We start from the raw sequence: 21538 nt of genomic DNA, 5'->3' as shown, positions 1-21538 counted from the left end.
CCAAGGAGCTGTGTCGGGGCAATGTGCAAGGGTACTGAGTAGCTTCCACTCTTTAAATGGGGCGTTATAGAATCACTGCAGCATGTAGTGAATGAGAGGACATTCCCTTCCAGCCGCCGTATGAGTGTGCGATAGGCTAGGGGGTAATTCTCTGACGCAGAGGCTCGAGCAAAGTGCTCGGCAATCGCGTTAGCATCAGTACATAACTCGCCATTTAGGGTAACACTGGGGACAGCTGTTGGGGCCTGGTACCCGAAAAGACATCTGATCTTTGCCCAGACTTGGGAAGGTGACTTGGGGCACCCAATGGTGGAGACTTATCTCTCCAGACACTCCTTCTTTGGTTGTCTGATAAGGTAGCGAACACGGGCACGGAGCCGTTTAAAGGTTATGAGGTGCTCCACGGAAGGGTGCCGCTTGTGCTGCTGTATAGCTCACCAACACTTCTTAATTGCATCAGTTGACTTTTGGCGACCACCAAGGGACTGCCTTACACCTCGGGCAGCCTAAAGAGTGAGGGATCGTGTTTTCTGCTGCAGAAACAAATGTGCTAGTCACCTGCTCAACCATCACATCGATGTTACCATGTGAGGGAGATTCAGCAGTGACAGCAGAGGTGAAAGTTCCCCAGTTCGCCTTGTTCAAAGCCCATCTGGTCAGGCATCCATGTGCCTGATACTGGGGCAGTGATAGGAAGATGGGGAAGTGGTCACTACCACACAGGTCGTCATGTGCTCTCCAGTGGATAGATAGGAGAAATCCTGGGCTACAAACTGATGGCCAAGTAACTACCAGGAGCCACAATGAAATGTGTGGCGGCCCCAGTATTTAAGAGGCAGAGGTCGAATTGCAACAGTAACGTTTTGACATCTCTGCCTCTGCCAGTAAGCATGGTAGCAACCCACAAGGGGTTATGGGCATTAAAATTTCCCAGAAGTAGGAAAGCTTTAGGGAGTTGATCAATCAGTGCAGCTAATACATTCAGGGGTACTGCACCATCTGGAGGAAGATATACACTGCAGACAGTTATTTCCTGTGACGTCCTTATTTTGACAGCCACAGCTTCTGGAGGGGTTTGAAGGGGCACATGTTCACTACAGACCGAGTTTAGGACATAGACACAAACTCCACCTGACACTCGATTATAGTCACTGCTGCTGCTGTAATCTTCAGTCCTGAGACTGGTTTGATGCAGCTCGCCATGCTACTCTATCCTGTGCAAGCTTCTTCATCTCCCAGTACCTACTGCAACCTACATCCCTCTGAATCTGCTTATTGTATTCATCTCTTGGTCGCCCTCTACGATTTTTACCCTCCACGCTGCCCTCCAATGCTAAATTTCTGATCCCTTGATGCCTCAAAACATGTCCTACCAACCGATCCCTTCTTCTAGTCAAGTTGTGCCACAAACTTCTCTTCTCCCCAATCCTATTCAATACCTCCTCATTAGTTACGTGATCTACCCACCTTATCTTCAGCATTCTTCTGTAGCACCACATTTCGAAAGTTTCTATTCTCTTCTTGTCCATACTAGTTATTGTCCATGTTTCACTTCCATACATGGCTACACTCCATACAAATACTTTCAGAAACGACTTCCTGACACTTAAATCTATACTCGATGTTAACAAATTTCTCTTCTTCAGAAACGCTTTCCTTGCCATTGCCAGTCTACATTTTATATCCTCTCTACTTCGACCATCATCAGTTATTTTACTCCCTAAATAGCAAAACTCCTTTACTACTTTAAGTGTCTCATTTCCTAATCTAATCCCCTCAGCATCACCCGATTTAATTTGATTACATTCCATTATCCTCGTTTTGCTTTTGTTGATGTTCATCTTCTATCCTCCTTTCAAGACACTGTCCATTCCGTTCAACTGCTCTTCCAAGTCCTTTGCTGTCTCTGACAGAATTACAATGTCATCGGCGAACCTCAAAGTTTTTACTTCTTCTCCATGAATTTTAATGCCTACTCCGAATTTTTCTTTTGTTTCCTTTACTGCTTGCTCAATGTACAGATTGAATAACATCGGGGAGAGGCTACAACCCTGTCTTACTCCCTCCCCAACCACTGCTTCCCTTTCATGTCCCTCGACTCTTATAACTGCCATCTGGTTTCTGTACAAATTGTAAATAGCCTTTCGCTCTCTGTATTTTACCCCTGCCACCTTCAGAATTTGAAAGAGAGTATTCCAGTTAACATTGTCAAAAGCTTTCTCTAAGTCTACAAATGCTAGAAACATAGGTTTGCCTTTTTTTAATCTTTCTTCTAAGATGAGTCGTAAGGTTAGTATTGCCTCACGCGTTCCAACATTTCTACGGAATCCAAACTGATCTTCCCCGAGGTCCGGTTCTACCAGTTTTTCCATTCGTCTGTAAAGAATTCACGTTAGTATTTTCCAGCTGTGACTTATAAAACTGATAGTTCGGTAATTTTCACATCTGTCAACACCTGCTTTCTTTGGGATTGGAATTACTATATTCTTCTTGAAGTCTCCCAAGGCCATCAGTAGTTCTAATGAAATGTTGTCTACTCCCGGGGCCTTGTTTCGACTCAGGTCTTTCAGTGCTCTGTCAAACTCTTCACGCAGTATCGTATCTCCCATTTCATCTTCATCTACATCCTCTTCCATTTCCATAATATTGTCCTCAAGTACATCCCCCTTGTATAAACCCTCTATATACTCCTTCCACCTTTCTGCCTTCCCTTCTTTGCTTAGAACTGGGTTGCCATCTGAGCTCTTGATATTCATACAAGTGATTCTGTTCTCCAAAGGTCTCTTTAATTTTCCTGTAGGCAGTATCTATCTTACCCCTAGTGAGACAAGTCTCTACATCCTTACATTTGTCCTCTAGCCATCCCTGCTTAGCCATTTTGCACTTCCTGTCGATCTCATTTTTGAGACGTTTGTATTCCTTTTTGCCTGCTTCATTTATTGCATTTTTATATTTTCTCCTTTCATCAATTAAATTCAATATTTCTTCTGTTACCCAAGGATTTCTATTAGCCCTCGTCTTTTTACCTACTTGATCGTCTGCTGCCTTCACTACTTCATCCCTCAGAGCTACTCATTCTTCTTCTACTGTATTTCTTTCCCCCATTCCTGTCAATTGTTCCCTTATGCTCTTCCTGAAACTCTCTACAACCTCTCGTTCTTTCAGTTTATCCAGGTCCAATCTCCTTAAATTCCCACCTTTTTGCAGTTTCTTCAGTTTCAATCTGCAGTTCATAACCAAGAGATTGTGGTCAGAATCCGTATCTGCCCCTGGAAATGTCTTACAATTTAAAACCTGGTTCCTAAATCTCTGTCGTACCATTATATAATCTATCTAATACCTTTTAGTATCTCCATGATTCTTCCAGGTAGACAACGTTCTTTTATGATTCTTGAACCAAGTGTTAGCTATGATTAAGTTATGCTCTGTGCAAAATTCTACAAGGCGGCTTCCTCTTTCATTTCTTCCCCCCAATCCATATTCACCTACTACGTTTCCTTCTCTCCCTTTTCCTACTGACGAATTCCAGTCACCCATGACTATTAGATTTTCGTCTCCCTTCACTACCTGAATAATTTCTTTTATCTCGTCATACATTTCATCAATTTCTTCATCATCTGCAGAGCTAGTTGGCATATAAACTTGTACTACTGTAGTAGGCATGGGCTTCGTGTCTATCTTGGCCACAATAATGCGTTCACTATGCTGTTTGTAGTAGCTTACCCGCATTCCTATGTTCCTATTCATTATTAAACCTACTCCTGCATTACCTCAATTTGATTTTGTATTTATAACTCTGTAATCACCTGACCAAAAGTCTTGTTCCTCCTGCCACCGAACTTCACTAATTCCCAGTATATCTAACTTTAACCTACCCATTTCCCTTTTTAAATTTTCTAACCTACCTGCCCGATTAAGGGATCTGACATTCCACACTCCGATCCGTAGAACGCCAGTTTTCTTTCTCCTGATAACGACGTCCTCTTGAGTAGTCCCCTCCCGGAGATCCGAATGGGGGACTATTTTACCTCCGGAATATTTTACCCAAGAGGACGCCATCATCATTTAATCATACAGTAAAGCTGCATGTCCTCGGGAAAAATTATGGCTGTAGTTTCCCCTTGCTTTCAGCCGTTCGCAGTACCAGCACAGCAAGGCCGTTTTGGTTAATGTTACAAGGCCAGATCAGTCAATCATCCAGACTGTTGCCCCTGCAACTACTGAAAAGGCTGCTGCCCCTCTTCAGGAACCACATGTTTGTCTGGCCTCTCAACAGATACCCCTCCGTTGTGGTTGCACCTACGGTACGGCCATCTGTATCGCTGAGGCACGCAAGCCTCCCCACCCACGGCAAGATCCATGGTTCATGGGGGGGTATATAGTCACTACGGTTCCTGTAATATCACTTATCACCGCAGAAGGCAGGGGTCCACATTGTTGGGAACCAGGTTTCCTGGAGGGCAATGCAGATAGCAGGTGTAAAGCTCAGCTCAGCCAGGCAGTGGAAAAAACTGCTGCAAATCCACTGGAGGGTGACATCGTGAGACTGGCAAGGCATGGAACATTCAATGAGGCAGTTTACGCCTCAGAGTCGCCTTCTGCCACTGATTTATTGCCTGAGCAGTCTATCTCCACTGTGTCTGAGGGTCTGGCGAGAACTAGGTCCTCAGCGGACGCCAAAATCTCAACCCCATCCTCAGCCGCAGAGCTTGTAGGTAGCGGCGATGTGGGTGCCACCGCAATTTCCTTCATCTTAGAGGTTTTCTTTTTGGATTTCTCTCACTGCTCCTTGGGTACCCTGGCTGGGAGGACTTCACTGGATCAGTCTCCAGGACTGAGCATGAAGGCCTATGACCAGCTGCTTTTGGGCTCTTCAGCCACTGTCGGGTGTCATCTTTCCCACTAGAAGAAACCTGAGAAGGGAGTGACCCATGGGACCCCTTCCTAGAGAGAGAAGCCGAAGAAGACTTGCGCTTTTCCGGCTTAGAAGTGGGGATGGATGTCCCCGATGGTTAGGGGAGAGGGCGTGTGTTGCTCCCGAATGCCCCTCACCATCAAGGGGACAGGTGTAGTCTTCCGGCTCTGAGAGGTGACCTGGGTTGGCGGAGCTGATGGTGCCAGAACTGTTGTAGCGGTGCCTTAAGACGATATCATACGCACAAGATGCAGGTGTTCAAAATTTCTCTTAGCCTCAGTGTAGGTCAGTCTGTCCAGGGTCTTGTATTCCATGATTTTCCTTTCTTTCTGGAGGATCCTGCAGTCAGGCGAGCAAGACGAATGGTGCTCTCCGGAGCTGACAAAGATGGGAGGCGGGGCACATGGAGCATTGGGATGTGATGGGCGTCCGCAATCTCGGCATGTGACGCTGGAAGTACAGTGGGAAGACGTATGGCCGAACTTCCAGCACTTACAGCACAGCATCGGGGGAGGAATGTACGGCTTTGCATCACACCGATAGATCATCATCTTGACCACCTCAGGCAATGTATCACCTCAAAGGCCAAGATGAAGGCACCGGTGGCAACCTGATTATCATTCGGACCCCAGTGGACATGCCAGATGAAATGTACATCTCGCCACTCTTAAATTGGCGTGCAGCTCATCGTCTGACTGCAAAAGAAGGTCTCAGTGAAATATGATACCCTGGACCATATTTAAGCTCTTATGGGGCGTGATGGTTACACAAACATCCCCCAGCTTGTCACAAGCGAGTAACTCCCGTGACTGGGCAGAGGATGCTGTTTTGATCAAGACTGACCCAGATCTCATTTTGGACAAGCCCTCCACCTCCCCGAACTTGTCCTCTAAATGCTCAACAAAAAACTGAGGCTTAATTGTCATGAAAGATTCCCCATCAGCTCTCGAACATACAAGGTACTGGGGCGAATAGGATCCGCTGCTATCCTTAGCCTGACGTTTCTCCCATGGTGTGGCCAGGGAGGGGAACTATTTGGGGTTGTACTTCTGTGTATTGAATTGTGCTCATGATCATTTAGAGACTGCTGGTGTTTCACCACCAGCAAGAGATGATGAACTATGCTTCATCGCATGTCATCCGCCCTGATGCCAGCCACTCTGACCAGGGGCCCTACCCATGGACGCAACCCAGCTGCAGTCCTGATGCCCCAGGAGGTTGGGCATCTACCCCTTGGCATACGTGGGGAACTAACGGCGCAGGCATCAGCAGAGTGATCCCTATGTGGTCAGGGTGTATAACCAACAGGGTACATGGCGGCCCCACCACAACGGAATGGCTACCATGCTGGATATCAGGTGCAAAGAAGTCCATGGTCATCGTTGACGCAGAAATCTACACTGCACAGTGCATGGTGGAAAACACACCCAGGTAGGTGTCCTCACCACCCAAGAGATGGTGAAAGGGCAGGACTGCAATGCGACGACGAGAAAGTGGGCTAAAGATCTCAATGCACAATGGACATGATGCATCTTGTAAGGCACCCTTCCCCAATTGGCTCACTCTTCAGGAAAATTTTGAAGAATGGAGGTCGAACCCTACAGGAAACCATCACATAAAGGCCAAAATGTGTGAAAATCCTTTTAGTCACCTCGTATGACATGCAGGAATACCTCAGGCCTATTCTAACCCCCGAACCTGCAGGGGGGGAGTACTGCAAGCTTCCATCAGATGTTGATATAGGTCGTGCAGGTTTTGCCAGCACTACCTGCCCGTTGAGCCACACCTCAAGGGGCTCTAGACTACAAGCACCTTCTGCTGCCGCAATATAGGATGGCAGGCGACAGCCAGACAGTAATTTGAGCTCGGAGTCACTTCTCTATGTGACGCTACGCAGACACTGCCTACTCGTTGCTCTGACACCATCGTTTGTGCTTTAGTTCAGAGAGCCTCATCTTTGTTGATAACGAGAAGTTGAACATGCACTGTGGAGAACTGGTGGAGCTTTATCACACTTTGGGGCATGTTCAGCTAAGGCACCACTGCATCTGTGAACTGTATGAACATTATTGCAGACCATCAGCATTCCTTCACACTTTATGTCATCCCTTATACCAATGGCACTTTCCTGCAGGATAACTGTGCCTGTCACAAAGCCAGAATTACACTACAGTGCTTTGAGGAGCACAATAGCAAACTCTTGTTTATGTTCCTGCCCAAACTTTGCCCGATCTGTACACAGTAGTATACATATGAGAGACTGTCGGGTGCCAGCTCCACACTCACATACCACCAATACGTAATTTATGGAACTGCGTGACCTGTGCATAGAAATCTGGTGCCACATCCCTCCGGAAACTGTTTATTAAAAACAGTTTATTACTGTGCAACATATCACAATATACAGCTGCTTACAGCACAAAAAGTGTTTCAAAGCCAGTGTAATATTTAGTGACAACATGGTTTGGAAATCATTAGATCATGTTCACAATGAAGAGATGTTCAATTTCATGTTGTTCTAAACCAACCACTTGCAAGTAACTAACTAAATTACTTGAATGACTCTTCATTCTTATGAAATAAACAAGTTAACTGCAATGTTCTAATGAAACAAAGAATAAAAAACACAATTTTCACTTGGATTAATGATCACTGAAGTCAAGTTACTATTCAGATTCCTACATGCATGTGGAACAAAAATTACATGTTGTAGTTTCATTACATATATTGTTTGTAATAAATGGTATGTGTGTACCGTAAACAAATCCCAAAAAATGCTAATTTACATAAACACTGCACTAAATGTAAATGTCTTACCTGTGAGCAACGTCTAGGCTTCCCCATCATACGTCTAATCTTACACCATTCAACCCGTGTCAGTTTCCGGGTTTTCAAATGTGGAAAGGATTCTCTCAAGCAAATCATAAAATCATTTTCTCCTTCAAACAGTGGCCTGAAAATATTGTATTTTGAAAAATCAACAACCTGGAGTTTCATTTGTTATATTATGGAAAGTTAGAACTCAAAACACTAAGGATGACACAGATAGTAATTGAACTGCAATGTTAGATTTAATCCAATATTAACATACACATTTCATAGGGTGCTATATTAGGAAGGAGTGAAAGTGTTGGCTGAGCATGTATCATCATCTCTCTCCTATGTCCCTCCTCCCCCTATTTTTGTAACAGCCAACAAAAAGCCTTTTACTTGGTTTACAGTGTGTTAATGCACAGTGTCGTTTCTACTGTGGCTGTAAACCAAGTAGCACAAAAAAACCGCGATTACTAGATACCTTATTCTGACTTGGTTAATGTGGCAACACAGTTAACTCTCACACACACACACACACACACACACACACACACACACACACACACACACACACACACCTGTCATCAATATAGGTTTGTCATACTGTTGCAACTGATCAGTTTTTTTTAAGGGCGCAAAACTACTATGGTCATTAGCGCCCGGTCCGTGACTTAGGAAACAGTAAAAAACCAAAAACGGAAACCAGCAGTAATGGGAACGAAACTCAAAATATTGGAGAGACTAAAAGCAGAAGGAAAGCTTAAAAATCCACTACAGAAAAGGGTTGGTTGTCCCCAAAAAAAAGCTTCAAATGACTGATGTCATCTCACTGGCACTAATAAACTCGAGAACGCGATCGGCCGAGCGCGTGTCATCTGCTAAAATGGACGATATATCAGGCGACAGCTGTAGACGGGCGTGTAACGGAGTAAAATAGGGGCACTCAATTAAAAGGTCTTTCACGTCCCGCAATTTATTATGCGGAAGTGTCGACCAATATGCGTGCCATAAAAAACCAACACGACGCCATAAAACGCTCCGTAGATCGGCGAAGGGAATCGATTGAATAGCTGGCCGAAGAAGAGAGACGGCAGCCTTGGCTGCTATATCGGCCGCCTCATTTCCACAGATACCAACGTGTCCCGGGAGCCAGAGGAACGCCACCGAGACGCCCCCCAGGTGGAGCAAGCGCAGACAGTCCTGAATCCGGTGGACCAGAGGGTGCACAGGGTAAAGAACTTGGAGACTGAGGAGAGAGCTGAGAGAATCCGAGCAGATAACGTTCTGTATCCGCTGATGGCGGCGGATGTAGTGGACAGCCTGAAGAACAGCGTAAAGCTCCGCAGTATAAACCGAACACTGGTCGGGAAGCCGAAAGTGATTTGGGGTGTCGCCAACAATGTAGGCACTCCCTACATCTAACGATGTTTTCGAGCCATCGGTGTAAATAAATGTGGCTTCCGTCATTTGTGCACATAGAGCAGCAAATGCCCGACGATAAACAAGTGAAGGGGTACCATCCTTGGGAAATCGACAAAGGTCACAGAGCAGGCAGATCCGGGGACGGAGCCAAGGCGGTGCTGTACTCCAAGTTGTCAAGAAGGTTTTAGGAAAACGGAAGGAAAGAGAATGGAGTAGTTGACGGAAGCGGAATCCTGGTGGTAGTAGGGAGGAGGGGCGGCCTGCATACCCTACATCAAAGGAGGCGTCGAAAAAAATTTCATGGGCTGGATTAGCAGGCATGGAAGACAGATGGCTAGCATAATGACTCAGAAGGACTGCTCGCCGATTGGACAGCGGAGGTTCAGCAGTCTCAGCATAAAGGCTTTCCACAGGGCTGGTGTAAAAAGCTCCAGACACTAAACGTAATCCACGGTGGTGGACAGAGTCGAGACGCTGAAGAACAGACGGCCGAGCAGAGGAGTAGACTATGCTTCCATAGTCCAATTTCGAGCGCACTAAGGCGCGATAGAGGCGGAGAAGGACCACTCGGTCCGCTCCCCAGGAGGTACCATTCAGGACACGGAGGGGGTTGAGAGATCGCAGACAGCGAGCCGAAAGATAGGAAACGTGGGAGGACCAGCACAGTTTTCTGTCAAACATAAGACCCAAGAATTTAGCGACATCTGAAAACGGAAGGTTGACAGGTCCTAGATGTAAGGAGGGTGGAAGAAACTCCTTACGTCGCCAAAAGTTAACACAAACGGTCTTACTGGGAGAAATACGGAAGGCGGTTTCAATGCTCCAAGAGTGGAGGCGATCGAGACATCCTTGAAGACGTCGTTCAAGAAGGCTGGTCCGTTGAGAGCTGTAGTAGATCGCAAAATCGTCCACAAAGAGGGAGCCCAAGACATCAGGAAGGAGACAATCCATATTTTGATTTATGGCAATGGCAAACAGTACAACACTCAGCACGGAGCCCTGGGGTACCCCGTTTTCTTGGGAGAAGGTACGGGAGAGAGTAGTGTTCACCCGCACCCTAAATGTGCGCTCTGCCATAAATTTGCGAAGAAAAAGGGGCAGCCGACCTCGAAAGCCCCAAGAGAACAGTGTGCAGAGGATGACTGTCCTCCAACAGGTATCGTATGCTCTCTCCAGATCAAAAAATATTGCTACCGTTTGGCGTTTCCAGACAAAATTGTTCATGATATAAGTGGAGAGAGCAACAAGATGGTCAACTGCAGAACGATGCTTTCGGAATCCGCATTGTTTCCTGAAGACAGAAGACGACCGGCGAGTAGGATCGTAAGAGGATCGACAATTCATCCCGACTGGCTCGAATGCCGCGGATATTCCAGTGGATAATGGACATAGGGTGAACAGAAAATGGAGGAATGTGACCAAGGTTGCCGACAACTCAACGACTGCTCAGAGCTTGCGACCGACAGCATGGAATGGCATTCAGCCGAAGGCAGAAGATCCTGATCCATAGGTTGTTCAGGGGCAGCTCCTGCCACCAGCGATCGGTCGGTTGATCGGCTGCCAGCAGTGTGCCTCAGCGACACAGAAGACGGCCGAGGGCTATTTCCGCCACATGGTGCTGTAGATGAAACACGCCTTGGCGGAGAAGGAGATGAACTGGTTTTCTTATTAGCCTTCTTGGAAACATGATGTTTAGATGAAGGAGGAATCGATGGTTGTGAAGTTAGGGAACGTAAAGAATCTTCACGAGTATGCTCTGTTTTCGAAGTCTTGGTGTCTGACCTTTGGGCTCGAGATTTAGCAGAACCTGATGAAGGGTGAGCCATAGAGTGGGCAAGTGAAAGTGGTGAGGTTGAACGGGCGATCTTTGCGCTGGCCGATCTGACGACCGTGGCACTAAAGAAGAGGTCACAAGTCTGCGTGGCCGCCTCCTTTGTTGGCTGAGGAGAAGCAAGGACAGTGCTGTATTTTCCTGTCTGAGGCACGGTGGGCTGTCGGCTGGCGAATAATTTTCGAGCAGCAAAGGTCAACACCTTTTCCTTCACTCTGATTTCCTGGATGAGCTTTTTGTTTTTAAAAATGGGGCAATCTCGAGAGGAAGCAGCGTGGTCACCCATACAGTTGACGCAACGAGGGGATGGAGGTGGACAAGCACCCTCATGGGCATCCTTGCCACACGTAACACATTTGGCCGGATTGGAACAGGACTGGCTGGTGTGATTGAACCGCTGACACCGATAGCAACGTGTAGGGTTTGGGACGTAAGGACGAACGGAAATTATCTCACAGCCTGCTTTGATTTTCGATGGGAGTTGAACTTTGTCAAATGTCAAGAAGACAGTGCGGGTTGGAATGATGTTCGTGTCAACCCTTTTCATAACCTTATGAACAGCCGTTACGCCCTGGTCAGACAGGTAGTGCTGAATTTCTTCGTCTGACAATCTGTCGAGGAAGCGTGTATAAACGACTCCACGTGAGGAATTTAAAGTGCGGTGCGCTTCAACCCGGACAGGGTAGGTGTGGAGCAGTGAAGTACGCAGCAATTTTTGTTCCGTAATCTGGAACAAGACTTTACAGGGCCTGCAATTGCGTCGACACCTTTCTGAATAATGAAAGGGTTTACCGTGGAGAAGTCGTGACCTTCGCCAGACCGAGAAACAACAAGGAACTGTGGCAACGATGGAAGAACTGTCTGTGGCTGAGACTCAGCGAACTTACACTTGTGAGCAGACATAGTGGAAGATGAGGAAACCATTGCGGAAGAATCCCCCATGATTACCGGCGTATCCGATGGCGTGCTCCTCCCTTGTGGGGGCCCTCTCTGAGGGCACTCCTGCCTTAGGTGATTGTTCACACCTCAGGTCACACCTCCCGACAAACGGACGGAGGGACCAATCGGCACTTTTGGAAGGTATCAGCTCGGGTAATCACCCCTCCCTGGGCCTGGCCGTTACCAGGGGGTACGTATGTGTCCTACCTGTCTACCCGGGGTGGGGAATTACGCGTTACCCCGTCACCGGCTACGCACGAAAATGCGTGGGTGGGCCCTCAGACACGCACAGGGAGGAAGAAAGAGAAAGGGAAAAACAAAGAAAGGAAAGAAGAGAGGTCTCAAACGCCGCAGCGGAGAAAAGGATAAAGAGAAGAGGTAAGGAAAAGAGAAGGACAAAGGAAGGATGAAGACATACAAGCAGAGAAGGAGAAAAATGTGTTACATTTACGAGCGTCCGTCTCCGGACGTAGGCACAAACCATACTCCCAGAGGGGGAGAAAGGGAAGGAAAGAGCCAGTGGTGAGGGGAGGGGAGGGGGGGCAAAGATGGGGGATAGGGAAGGATGCGGAAAAGGAAGGTATGCAGCCCGGAAAGGAAGGAGGGCCACATTAGCTCGGAGTCCCGTGCTCGCTACGCACGTATCCACAAAAGGGTTGTGGACCCCCTGGGCGGAACTAATCAGTTACTTTTGCATTTGCTGTATACAAGTGCAGTTCTGATCTTCCACAGATACCTTCCTGTTCTTGTTCGTGTATTGTTATAATTCACTTCCCATACACAGGCGTCAAATGGCTGGAAGGATTGATGAGATTAAAGTGACCAAACTATGAGGTCATTAGTCCCTTAATCCTTTGTGTGTCAATATGGAAATAGTCCCCAGAGAGGAATCACACAAAAGACAAAAAAGTTGGATGCCCCTGGAACATGTTATGCAATCAGAGACACACACACTGTATCCAATTGGTGCCTCCACATCCCCATTGCCAGGAGAAAACCAGCTACACAGAGGAGATATCCTCTCAGGAAAGAGAACAATGAGGGAGAGTGTCAGCCAATGGCAGGTATAACGGAATAAGAAAAATTAAAAAGGTGCAAAGGGCAGGAGCCAACTGGACCACTGAGAAAGGGCAGCCACAGACCCCTCGGGTTGGAGGCAGCAATGGAGCATCCCTCCAATCCCTCAATCACAGATGAGATTAATGTGCATTACATCACAGACAGGAGTAAAACCCACTTTCACAGGTAATAAGTTAAACCAAATCAGTTGCTTTGTGCTATTCACTAGTAGCGTGTCAGCATGTTTAAGGTTTCACCGTATGGTGGCCAAAATAGGACAGTCCAGTAGGATGTGGGCCACTGGAGATAGACGTCACATCTACAGCTGGAGGGTGTGGTGCTGTGGGTCAGCCAAGTGTGACCAAAACGAAGCTGACAGAAGACAGTAGCTTTATTTTGAGAAGCATGAAGGGAAGACTGCCACATAATTATGGTCTCCTTTACGGTTTGCAGTTTATTTGGACATTCCTAGGCACACCAGTACGCATTCCAACTCTCCAAAAATTGTTGGCGTGGAGCCGACCAAAGGTCCGGTTTCGGTACCCCTATCTCCAAAGCCGACATCCTGGTAGCCAAATGGCCAACCGGTCAGCATGTTCATTTCTTGGGATCTGAATGTGACCTGGATCCAAATGAAGACAAGCAACCGTTCAGCATGGTAGATGTCATACACGAGATCCTTGATGGTCGTAACCAATGGGTTTCAATGGTATCACTGGCTGACAGCCTGAACACTACTCAAGGAGTCACTATCAGTTAAAAGCGACTCGCCAGTCCAAGAATGACATTGACAGATGACTCGACCAGTGGCCACCAATTCTGCAGCGAGTTCACTGCATCTCGCATGTGGGTATGCAGAACTGGTTCGCCCATCGACCATACAGCCATTAGTGTATACCACATCTGAGCCTGGAAATGCTCTCAAAATCACGATGCAACAGGATCAAAGATTTGTAGAGCTGCAAAAGTGTGAAGCAGTCTGCACCCCAGCTGGTGTCACTGCAGTGAAGAGTATTAAGCTGTGACCGGTACGTTTGCGCAAGTTGTTGACAATGGGGAAGCCACCTCAACTACTCAGCAAAGACAAATACCAGAAAAAAATGAGACCCCGCCACATCAAGCGTTTGGTCCTCAAGGTAGGGTTCTGGTTGAGAGTGGATAGCATGACGGCAACAGATATGCTCGACACGTCTTGCTGGTGGAAAACCTGAAGCCATGGGTGAGAACTGAGGACTGCGCCATTTGTTTGGCACCCTGCAGTCGGCATTCAGCAACACGCATAGTTGAGGAGCAATAGTAGATGCAGAAGTTGTCAGTGTACAGGAGAGGTTTTGTTTGTTCTGTTTTTTGGGTGCAAAAACAACTGAGGTCATACGTGCCCATGTCAAAACTATAGAACATGAAAACAGAGAGGAGTTAAAAAATAACTAAACATCAATCCCAATTGACATAAGAGAAGACAGCTAAAAACCGAAGGGCTACTAAAGACACCATCCAGAAACACAAGACCAAAACTAAAAATTAAATGGTCTTCATCATATTGCTTTGACGGATAAAAAGAAAAACGCAGTCGACAGCACGCACGTCATTTGCTAGAATGGCCGATAACTCAAGACGGCAAAGCCAAGAGGGAATGTAAACAGTTACAAAATGGACATTCCGTTTGGAAGTGGCCGACAGTTAAAACCTGCGCACAATGTATACAAAGTGGTGGGGAGCACCACTTATTAAATGATGATGGCTAACAAGGCACTGTCCAATATGCGACCTAGTTAAAATGATCTCCTGGAAGGACAGCTGAGAGGAGGTCATCCAAGCCGCTGCGAGAGGCTTAATAATCCTGAGCTTATTCCCATCAAGGGAGGACCAATGGCGATGCTAAAGGGACACCACTACCTTACAGACGGCAACACAGAGATCACTGGAGGGAATATAGGCACTAGTTGGCTGGGGTGAAGTGTTCACACCCATCAGGAAACTTGCAGGTAGTGTGAAGTTAAGCTGCTGAAGCAAGAGCCAAAAGTGGACTACAGGAAATAACAGAAGAGGGGCACACTCCATACTGGCTACCAAAGGAATTATCGAAGGAGGTGGTATAGGATGGGTGGCCACGCATGGCAGACAAACAGCATGCATACCTGCTGAGGGGAAAGTCTCAGCAGTAGGACAGTGGTAGTTCAGCAGCTTCAGCATACAGACTCTCAACCGGGCTAGAGTAAAAGGTTCCAGTGGCCAAATGGATGCCACGACGGTGGACAGTGTTTGAGACTGCATAAGAGGCATGGACGTGCAGACACATAAACAAAGCACCCATAGTCGAGTTTTGAATGGACAAGAGACCAGTACAAACGGAGGAGGGTGGTTCGATTGGCGCCCCAGTACCACTGAGGACAAGTAGGACATCGAGGGATCGCGTACAGCGGGCTGCCAGGTAAGATACATATGGAAGGACCAAGAGTGTTTCCTATTGGGCATGAGCCCCAGGAATTTCATAGTTTCAACGAACGGAAGGGCGACAGGCTGAAGACGTAAAGAAGATGCGAGAAACATTTGCACCACCAGAAATTCATACAGACTGTTTTGTCAGTGGAAAAATGAAAACCATTGTCGATGCTCCAGGAGTAAAGACTATCAAGACATCGCTGGGGACGCCACTAAATGAGACAGGTTTGGGGAGAACTGCAATAGACGGCAAAATGGTCAACAAAAAGGGAGCCGGAGATGCCCAGTGGGAGACAGACCATAATAGGGTTAATGGCAATAGCAAAGAGGATAACGCTCAGGACAGAACCCTGAGGCATACTGTTTTCCAGGATAAAGGTGTCCGACAAGGCAGAACCCATATGCACCTTGAGAACTCGATCTTCTAGAAATTCCTGAAAGAAACAGGGCAGGCGGCCATGGACGCCCCACGTGTAAAGAGTATGAAGGATACCAGTTCTCCAGCAGGTGTCGTACGCCTTCTCCAAATTGAAAACACAGCCACAGTCTGGGATTACCGCAGAAAACCAGTTGTGACATGGGTGGACAAACTAACAAGATTGTCAACTGCAGAATGCTGTGCTCAAAATCTACACTGTGCATTCGTTTTTTTTTTTTTTTTTTTTTTTTTTTTTTTTTTTTTTTCTTTGGGGCACAAAACTTCTATGGTCATTAGCGCCCGGTCCGTGACTTAGGAAACAGTAAAAAACCAAAATTTAAAACCAGCAGCAATGAGAACGAAAGTCATAAAATTGGAGAAACTAAAAGCAGAAGGAAGGCTTAAAAATCCACTACAGAAAGGGGTTGGTTGTCCCCAAAAAAAGCTTCAAATGACTGACGTCATTTCACTGGCACTAATAAACTTGAGAACGCGGTCGGCGGAGCGCGTGTCATCTGCTAAAATCGACGATATATCAGGCGATAGCTGTAGACAGGAGCGTAACGGATTAAAATAGGGGCACTCAATTAAAAGGTGTCTTACCGTCCACAGCTGAGAGCAGTGGGGACATAGTAGGGGAGGATCGCCGCTTAAAAGATGTCGATGGCTAAAAAGACAGTGCCCTATCCGGAGTCTAGTTAAAATTACCTCCTCCCGACGACGCGTTCGGGAGGAAGAGGTCCAAGCACAAGGAAAAGCTTTCACGTCCCGCAATTTATTATGGGTAAGTGTCGACCAATGCGTGTCCCATAAATGAACAACACGACGACATAGGACGCTCCGTAGATCGGCGAAGGGAACCGATTGAATAGCTGGCCGAGGAAGTGAGACTGCAGCCTTGGCTGCAATATCGGCCGCCTCATTTCCACAGATACCAACCTGTCCCGGGAGCCAGAGCAACGCCACCGAGACGCCCCCCAGGTGAAGCAAGCGCAGACAGTCCTGAATCCGGTGGACCAGAGGGTGCACAGGATAAAGAGCGTGGAGACTGAAGAGAGAGCTGAGAGAATCTGAGCAGATAACGTACTGTATCCACCGATGGCGGCGGATGTAGTGGACAGCCTGGAGAACAGCGTAAAGCTCCGCAGTATAAACCGAACACTGGTCGGGAAGCCGAAAGTGATTTGGGGTGTCGCCAACAATATAGGCACTCCCTACACCTAACGATGTTTTCGAGCCGTCGGTGTAAATAAATGTGGCGTCCGTCATTTGTGCACATAGAGCAGCAAATGCCCGACGATAAACAAGTGAAGGGGTACCATCCTTGGGAAATCGACAAAGGTCACAGAGCAGGCAGATCCGGGGACGGAGCCAAGGCGGTGCTGTACCCCAAGTTGTCAAGAAGGTTTTAGGAAAGCGGAAGGAAAGAGAATGGAGTAGTTGACGGAAGCGGACTCCTGGTGGTAGTAGGGAGGAGGGGCGGCCTGCATACCCTACATCAAAGGAGGCGTCGAAAAAAAGGTCATGGGCTGGATTAGCAGGCATGGAAGACAGATGGCTAGCATAATGACTCAAAAGAACTGCTCGCCGATTGGATGGCGGAGGTTCAGCAGTCTCAGCATAAAGGCTTTCCACAGGGCTGGTGTAAAAAGCTCCAGACACTAAACGTAATCCACGGTGGTGGATAGAGTTAAGACGCCGAAGAATAGACGGCCGAGCAGAGGAGTAGACTATGCTTCCATAGTCCAATTTCGAGCGCACTAAGGCACGATAGAGGCGGAGAAGGACCACTCGGTCCGCTCCCCAGGAGGTACCATTCAGGACACGGAGGGTGTTAAGGGATCGCAGACAGCGAGCCGAAAGATAGGAAACGTGGGAGGACCAGCACAGTTTTCTGTCAAACATAAGACCCAAGAATTTAGCGACGTCGGAAAACGGAAGGTTGACAGAACCTAGATGTAAGGAGGGCGGAAGAAACTCCTTACGTCGCCAAAAATTAACGCAAACGGTCTTACTGGGAGAAAAACGGAAGCCGGTGTCGATGCTCCAAGAGTGGAGGCGATCGAGACATCCTTGAAGACGTCGTTCAAGAAGGCTGGTCCGTTGAGAGCTGTAGTAGATCGCAAAATCGTCCACAAAGAGGGAGCCCAAGACATCAGGAAGGAGACAATCCATAATTGGATTGATGGCAATGGCAAACAGTACAACACTCAGCACGGAGCCCTGGGGTACCCTGTTTTCTTGGGAGAAGGTACGGGAGAGAGTAGTGTTCACCCGCACCCTAAATGTGCGCTCTGCCATAAATTCGCGAAGAAAAAGGGGCAGCCGACCTTGAAAGCCCCAAGTGAACAGCGTGCGGAGGATGACTGTCCTCCAACAGGTATCGTATGCTCTCTCCAGATCAAAAAATATTGCTACTGTTTGGCGTTTCCAGACAAAATTGTTCATGATATAAGTGGAGAGAGCAACAAGATGGTCAACTGCAGAACGATGCTTTCGGAATCCGCATTGGGCAGGTGTTAAAAGACTGTGGGATTCCAGCCACCACACTAAATGGTAATTCACCATACGCTCCAAAACCTTACAGACACTACTCGTGAGAGAAATGGGGCGATAGCTAGAGGGGAGATGTTTGTCCTTTCCAGGTTTCGGAACAGGAACGACGATAGCTTCCCGCCATCGTCTGGGAAAAGTACTGTCGGTCCAAATTCGATTATAAAGGCGAAGGAGGTAACGCAGACTATGGGTTGATAAATGTAGCAACATTTGGACGTGGATACCATACGGTCCTGGGGCGAAGGAGCGAGAAGAAGAGAGTGCATGTTGGAGTTCCCGCATGGAGAAAACAATATTGTAGCTTTCGCGATTTTGAGAGGAGAAAGCAAGAAGTCGCACTTCCGCTGCACGTTTCTTCGGGAGAAACGCTGGCGGGTAATTTGAAGAGCTCGAAATCTCAGCAAAGTGCTGACCCAACGAGTTAGAAATTGCGACGGGGTCCACTAATGTGTCATGCGCGACAGTGAGCCCAGAGACCGGGGAGAAACTAGGCGCGCCTGAGAACCGTCAAAGCCGACTCCAAACTTCCGAGGAGGGAGTGAAGGTGTTAAATGAGCTAATAAAGAATTTCCAGCTTGCCTTCTTGCTATCGCGGATGACACGACGGCATCGCGCTCGGAGCTGCTTATAGCGGATACAGTTGGCCAAAGTAGGATGGTGGCGGAAAATGCGGAGAGCACGTCGTCGCTCACGTAGTGCATCACGGCATGCCTCGTTCCACCAAGGAACTGGGGGGCGCCGGGGCAATTCGGAGGTCCGTGGTATTGAATGTTCCGCAGCTGTAAGAATAACGTCGGTAATATGTGTGACCTCGTCGTCGACGCTGGGAAAGTGACGGTCATTGAATGTCGCTAGAGACGAAAAAAGTGTCCAATCGGCTTGGGCAAACTTCCAGCGTCGCGGGCGCATGTAGGGCAGTTGAGGCTGCAGTCTAAGGACACATGGAAAGTGGTCACTCGAGTGTGTATCATCAAGGGCGAACCATTCGAAGCGCCGAGCTAGCGGAACAGTACCGACCGCAAGGTCCAAATGAGATAAATTTGTCGTGGAGGCAGACAAAATTGTAGGGACCCCAGTGTTGAGGCAAACTAGATCTGCTTGGTGGAAGACGTCTAGCAATAGTGAGCCACGTGGACAAGGATGTGGAGATCCCCAAAGTGGGTGGTGGGCATTGAAGTCCCCAACCAGCAAATATGGGGGTGGAAGCTGACCAAGAAGATGAAGGAGATCAGCTCGTGCCATTGGTGTGGACGATGGAATGTATACAGTACAAAGAGAGAACGTGTATCCGGAAAGGGAAAGACGGACGGCGACAGCTTGGAAGGAGGTGTTTAAATGGATTGGGTGATAATGGAGAGTTTCATGGAGAAGAATCCTGAGTCCTCCATGTGCTGGAGTGCCTTCAACAGAGGGGAGATCATATCGGACGGACTGAAAATGAGGGAGAACAAAGTGGTCATGGGGACGCAGCTTTGTTTCCTGAAGACAGAAGATGACCGGCGAGTAGGATTGTAAGAGGATCGACAATTCATCCCGATTGGCTCGAATACCGCGGATATTCCAGTGGATAATGGACATAGGGTGAACAGAAAATGGAGGAATGTGACCAAGGTCGCTGTCAACTCAACGACTGCTCTGAGCTTGCGACCAACAGCATGGAATGGCAGTCAGCCGAAGGCAGAAGATCCTGATCCATAGGTTGGTCAGGAGCAGCTCCTGCCACCAGCGACCGGCCGGTTGATCGGCGGCCAGCAGTGCGCCTCGGCGACACAGAAGACGGCCGAGGGCGATTTCCGCCAGGTGGTGCTGTAGATGAGACACGCCTTGGCGGAGAAGGAGAGGAACTGGGTTTCTTTGTAGCCTTCTTGGAAGTGTGATGTTTAGAGGAAGGAGGAACCGTAGGTTGGGAAGTTGCCGTACGTAAAAACTCTTCAGGAGTATGCTCTTTTTTCGAAGTCTTGGTGTCTGACTCTTGGGCTCGAGATTTAGCAGAACTCGACGACGGGTGAGCCAGAGAGTGGGCAGGCGAAAGTGGTGAGGTTGAACATGCGATCTTTGCGCTGGCCGATCTGACGACTGTGGCACTAAAGAAGAGGTCGCAAGTCTGCGTGGCCGCCTCCTTTTTTGGCCGATGAGAAGCAAGGACAGCGCTGTATTTTCCTTTCTGAGGCACGGTGGGCTGTCGACTGGCGAATAATTTTAGAGCAGCAAAGGTCGACACCTTTTCCTTTACTCTAATTTCCTCGATGAGCTTTTCGTCCTTAAAAACGGGACAATCTCGAGAGGAAGCAGCGTGGTCACCCATACAGTTGATGCAGCGAGGGGATGGAGGTGGACAAGCACCCTCATGGGCATCCTTGCCACACGTAACACATTTGGCCGGATTGGAACAGGACTGGCTGGTGTGATTGAACCGCTGACACCGATAGCAGCGCGTAGGGTTTGGGACATAAGGGCGAACGGAAATTATCTCATAGCCTGCTTTGATTTTCGAAGGGAGTTGAACTTTGTCAAATGTCAAAAAGACAGTGCGGGTTGGAATGATGTTCGTGTCAACCCTTTTCATAACCTTATGAACAGCCGTTACGCCCTGGTCAGACAGGTAGTGCTGAATTTCTTCGTCAGACAGTCCATCGAGGGAGCGTGTATAAACGACTCCACGCGAGGAATTTAAGGTACGGTGCGGTTCCACCCGGACAGGGAAAGTGTGTAGTAGTGAGGTACGCAGCAAATTTTGCGCCTGGAGGGCACTGACTGTTTCCAACAACAGGGTGCCATTCCGTAATCTGGAACAAGACTTTACTGGACCTGCAATTGCGTCGACACCTTTCTGAATAATGAAAGGGTTGACCGTGGAGAAATCGTGACCTTCGTCAGACCGAGAAACAACAAGGAACTGTGGCAACGATGGAAGAACTGTCTGTGGCTGAGATTCAGTGAACTTACGTTTGTGAGCAGACATAGTGGAAGGTGAGTAACCATTGCGGAAGAATCCCCCATGATTACCGGCGTCTCCGATGGCGCGCTCCTCCCTTGTGGGGGCCCTCTCTGAGGGCACTCCCGCCTTAGGTGATTGTTCACACCTCAGGTCACACCTCCCGACAAACGGACGGAGGGACCAATCAGCACTTTTGGAAGGTAT

General features: G+C 48.0%; 1 protein-coding gene across 2 annotated transcripts in view; it reads right to left on the bottom strand.

The window, feature by feature from the left end:
• Nucleotides 1–21538, bottom strand: part of LOC126252880 (protein lin-9 homolog) — a 146684-nt gene that overhangs the window by 106646 nt on the left and 18500 nt on the right. For both annotated transcript variants that reach the window (XM_049953840.1, XM_049953841.1), the window contains exon 4: nucleotides 7733–7868. In XM_049953840.1, the coding sequence (XP_049809797.1) occupies nucleotides 7733–7868 (136 nt within the window). The remainder of the gene's footprint in view (nucleotides 1–7732; nucleotides 7869–21538) is intronic.

The sequence above is a fragment of the Schistocerca nitens genome, chromosome 4, assembly GCF_023898315.1.
Source record: "Schistocerca nitens isolate TAMUIC-IGC-003100 chromosome 4, iqSchNite1.1, whole genome shotgun sequence".
NCBI classification, from domain to species: Eukaryota; Metazoa; Arthropoda; class Insecta; order Orthoptera; family Acrididae; genus Schistocerca; species Schistocerca nitens.
The sequence above is the reverse complement of the archived record's forward strand: the minus strand, read 5'-3'. Positions and strand labels throughout refer to the sequence as shown.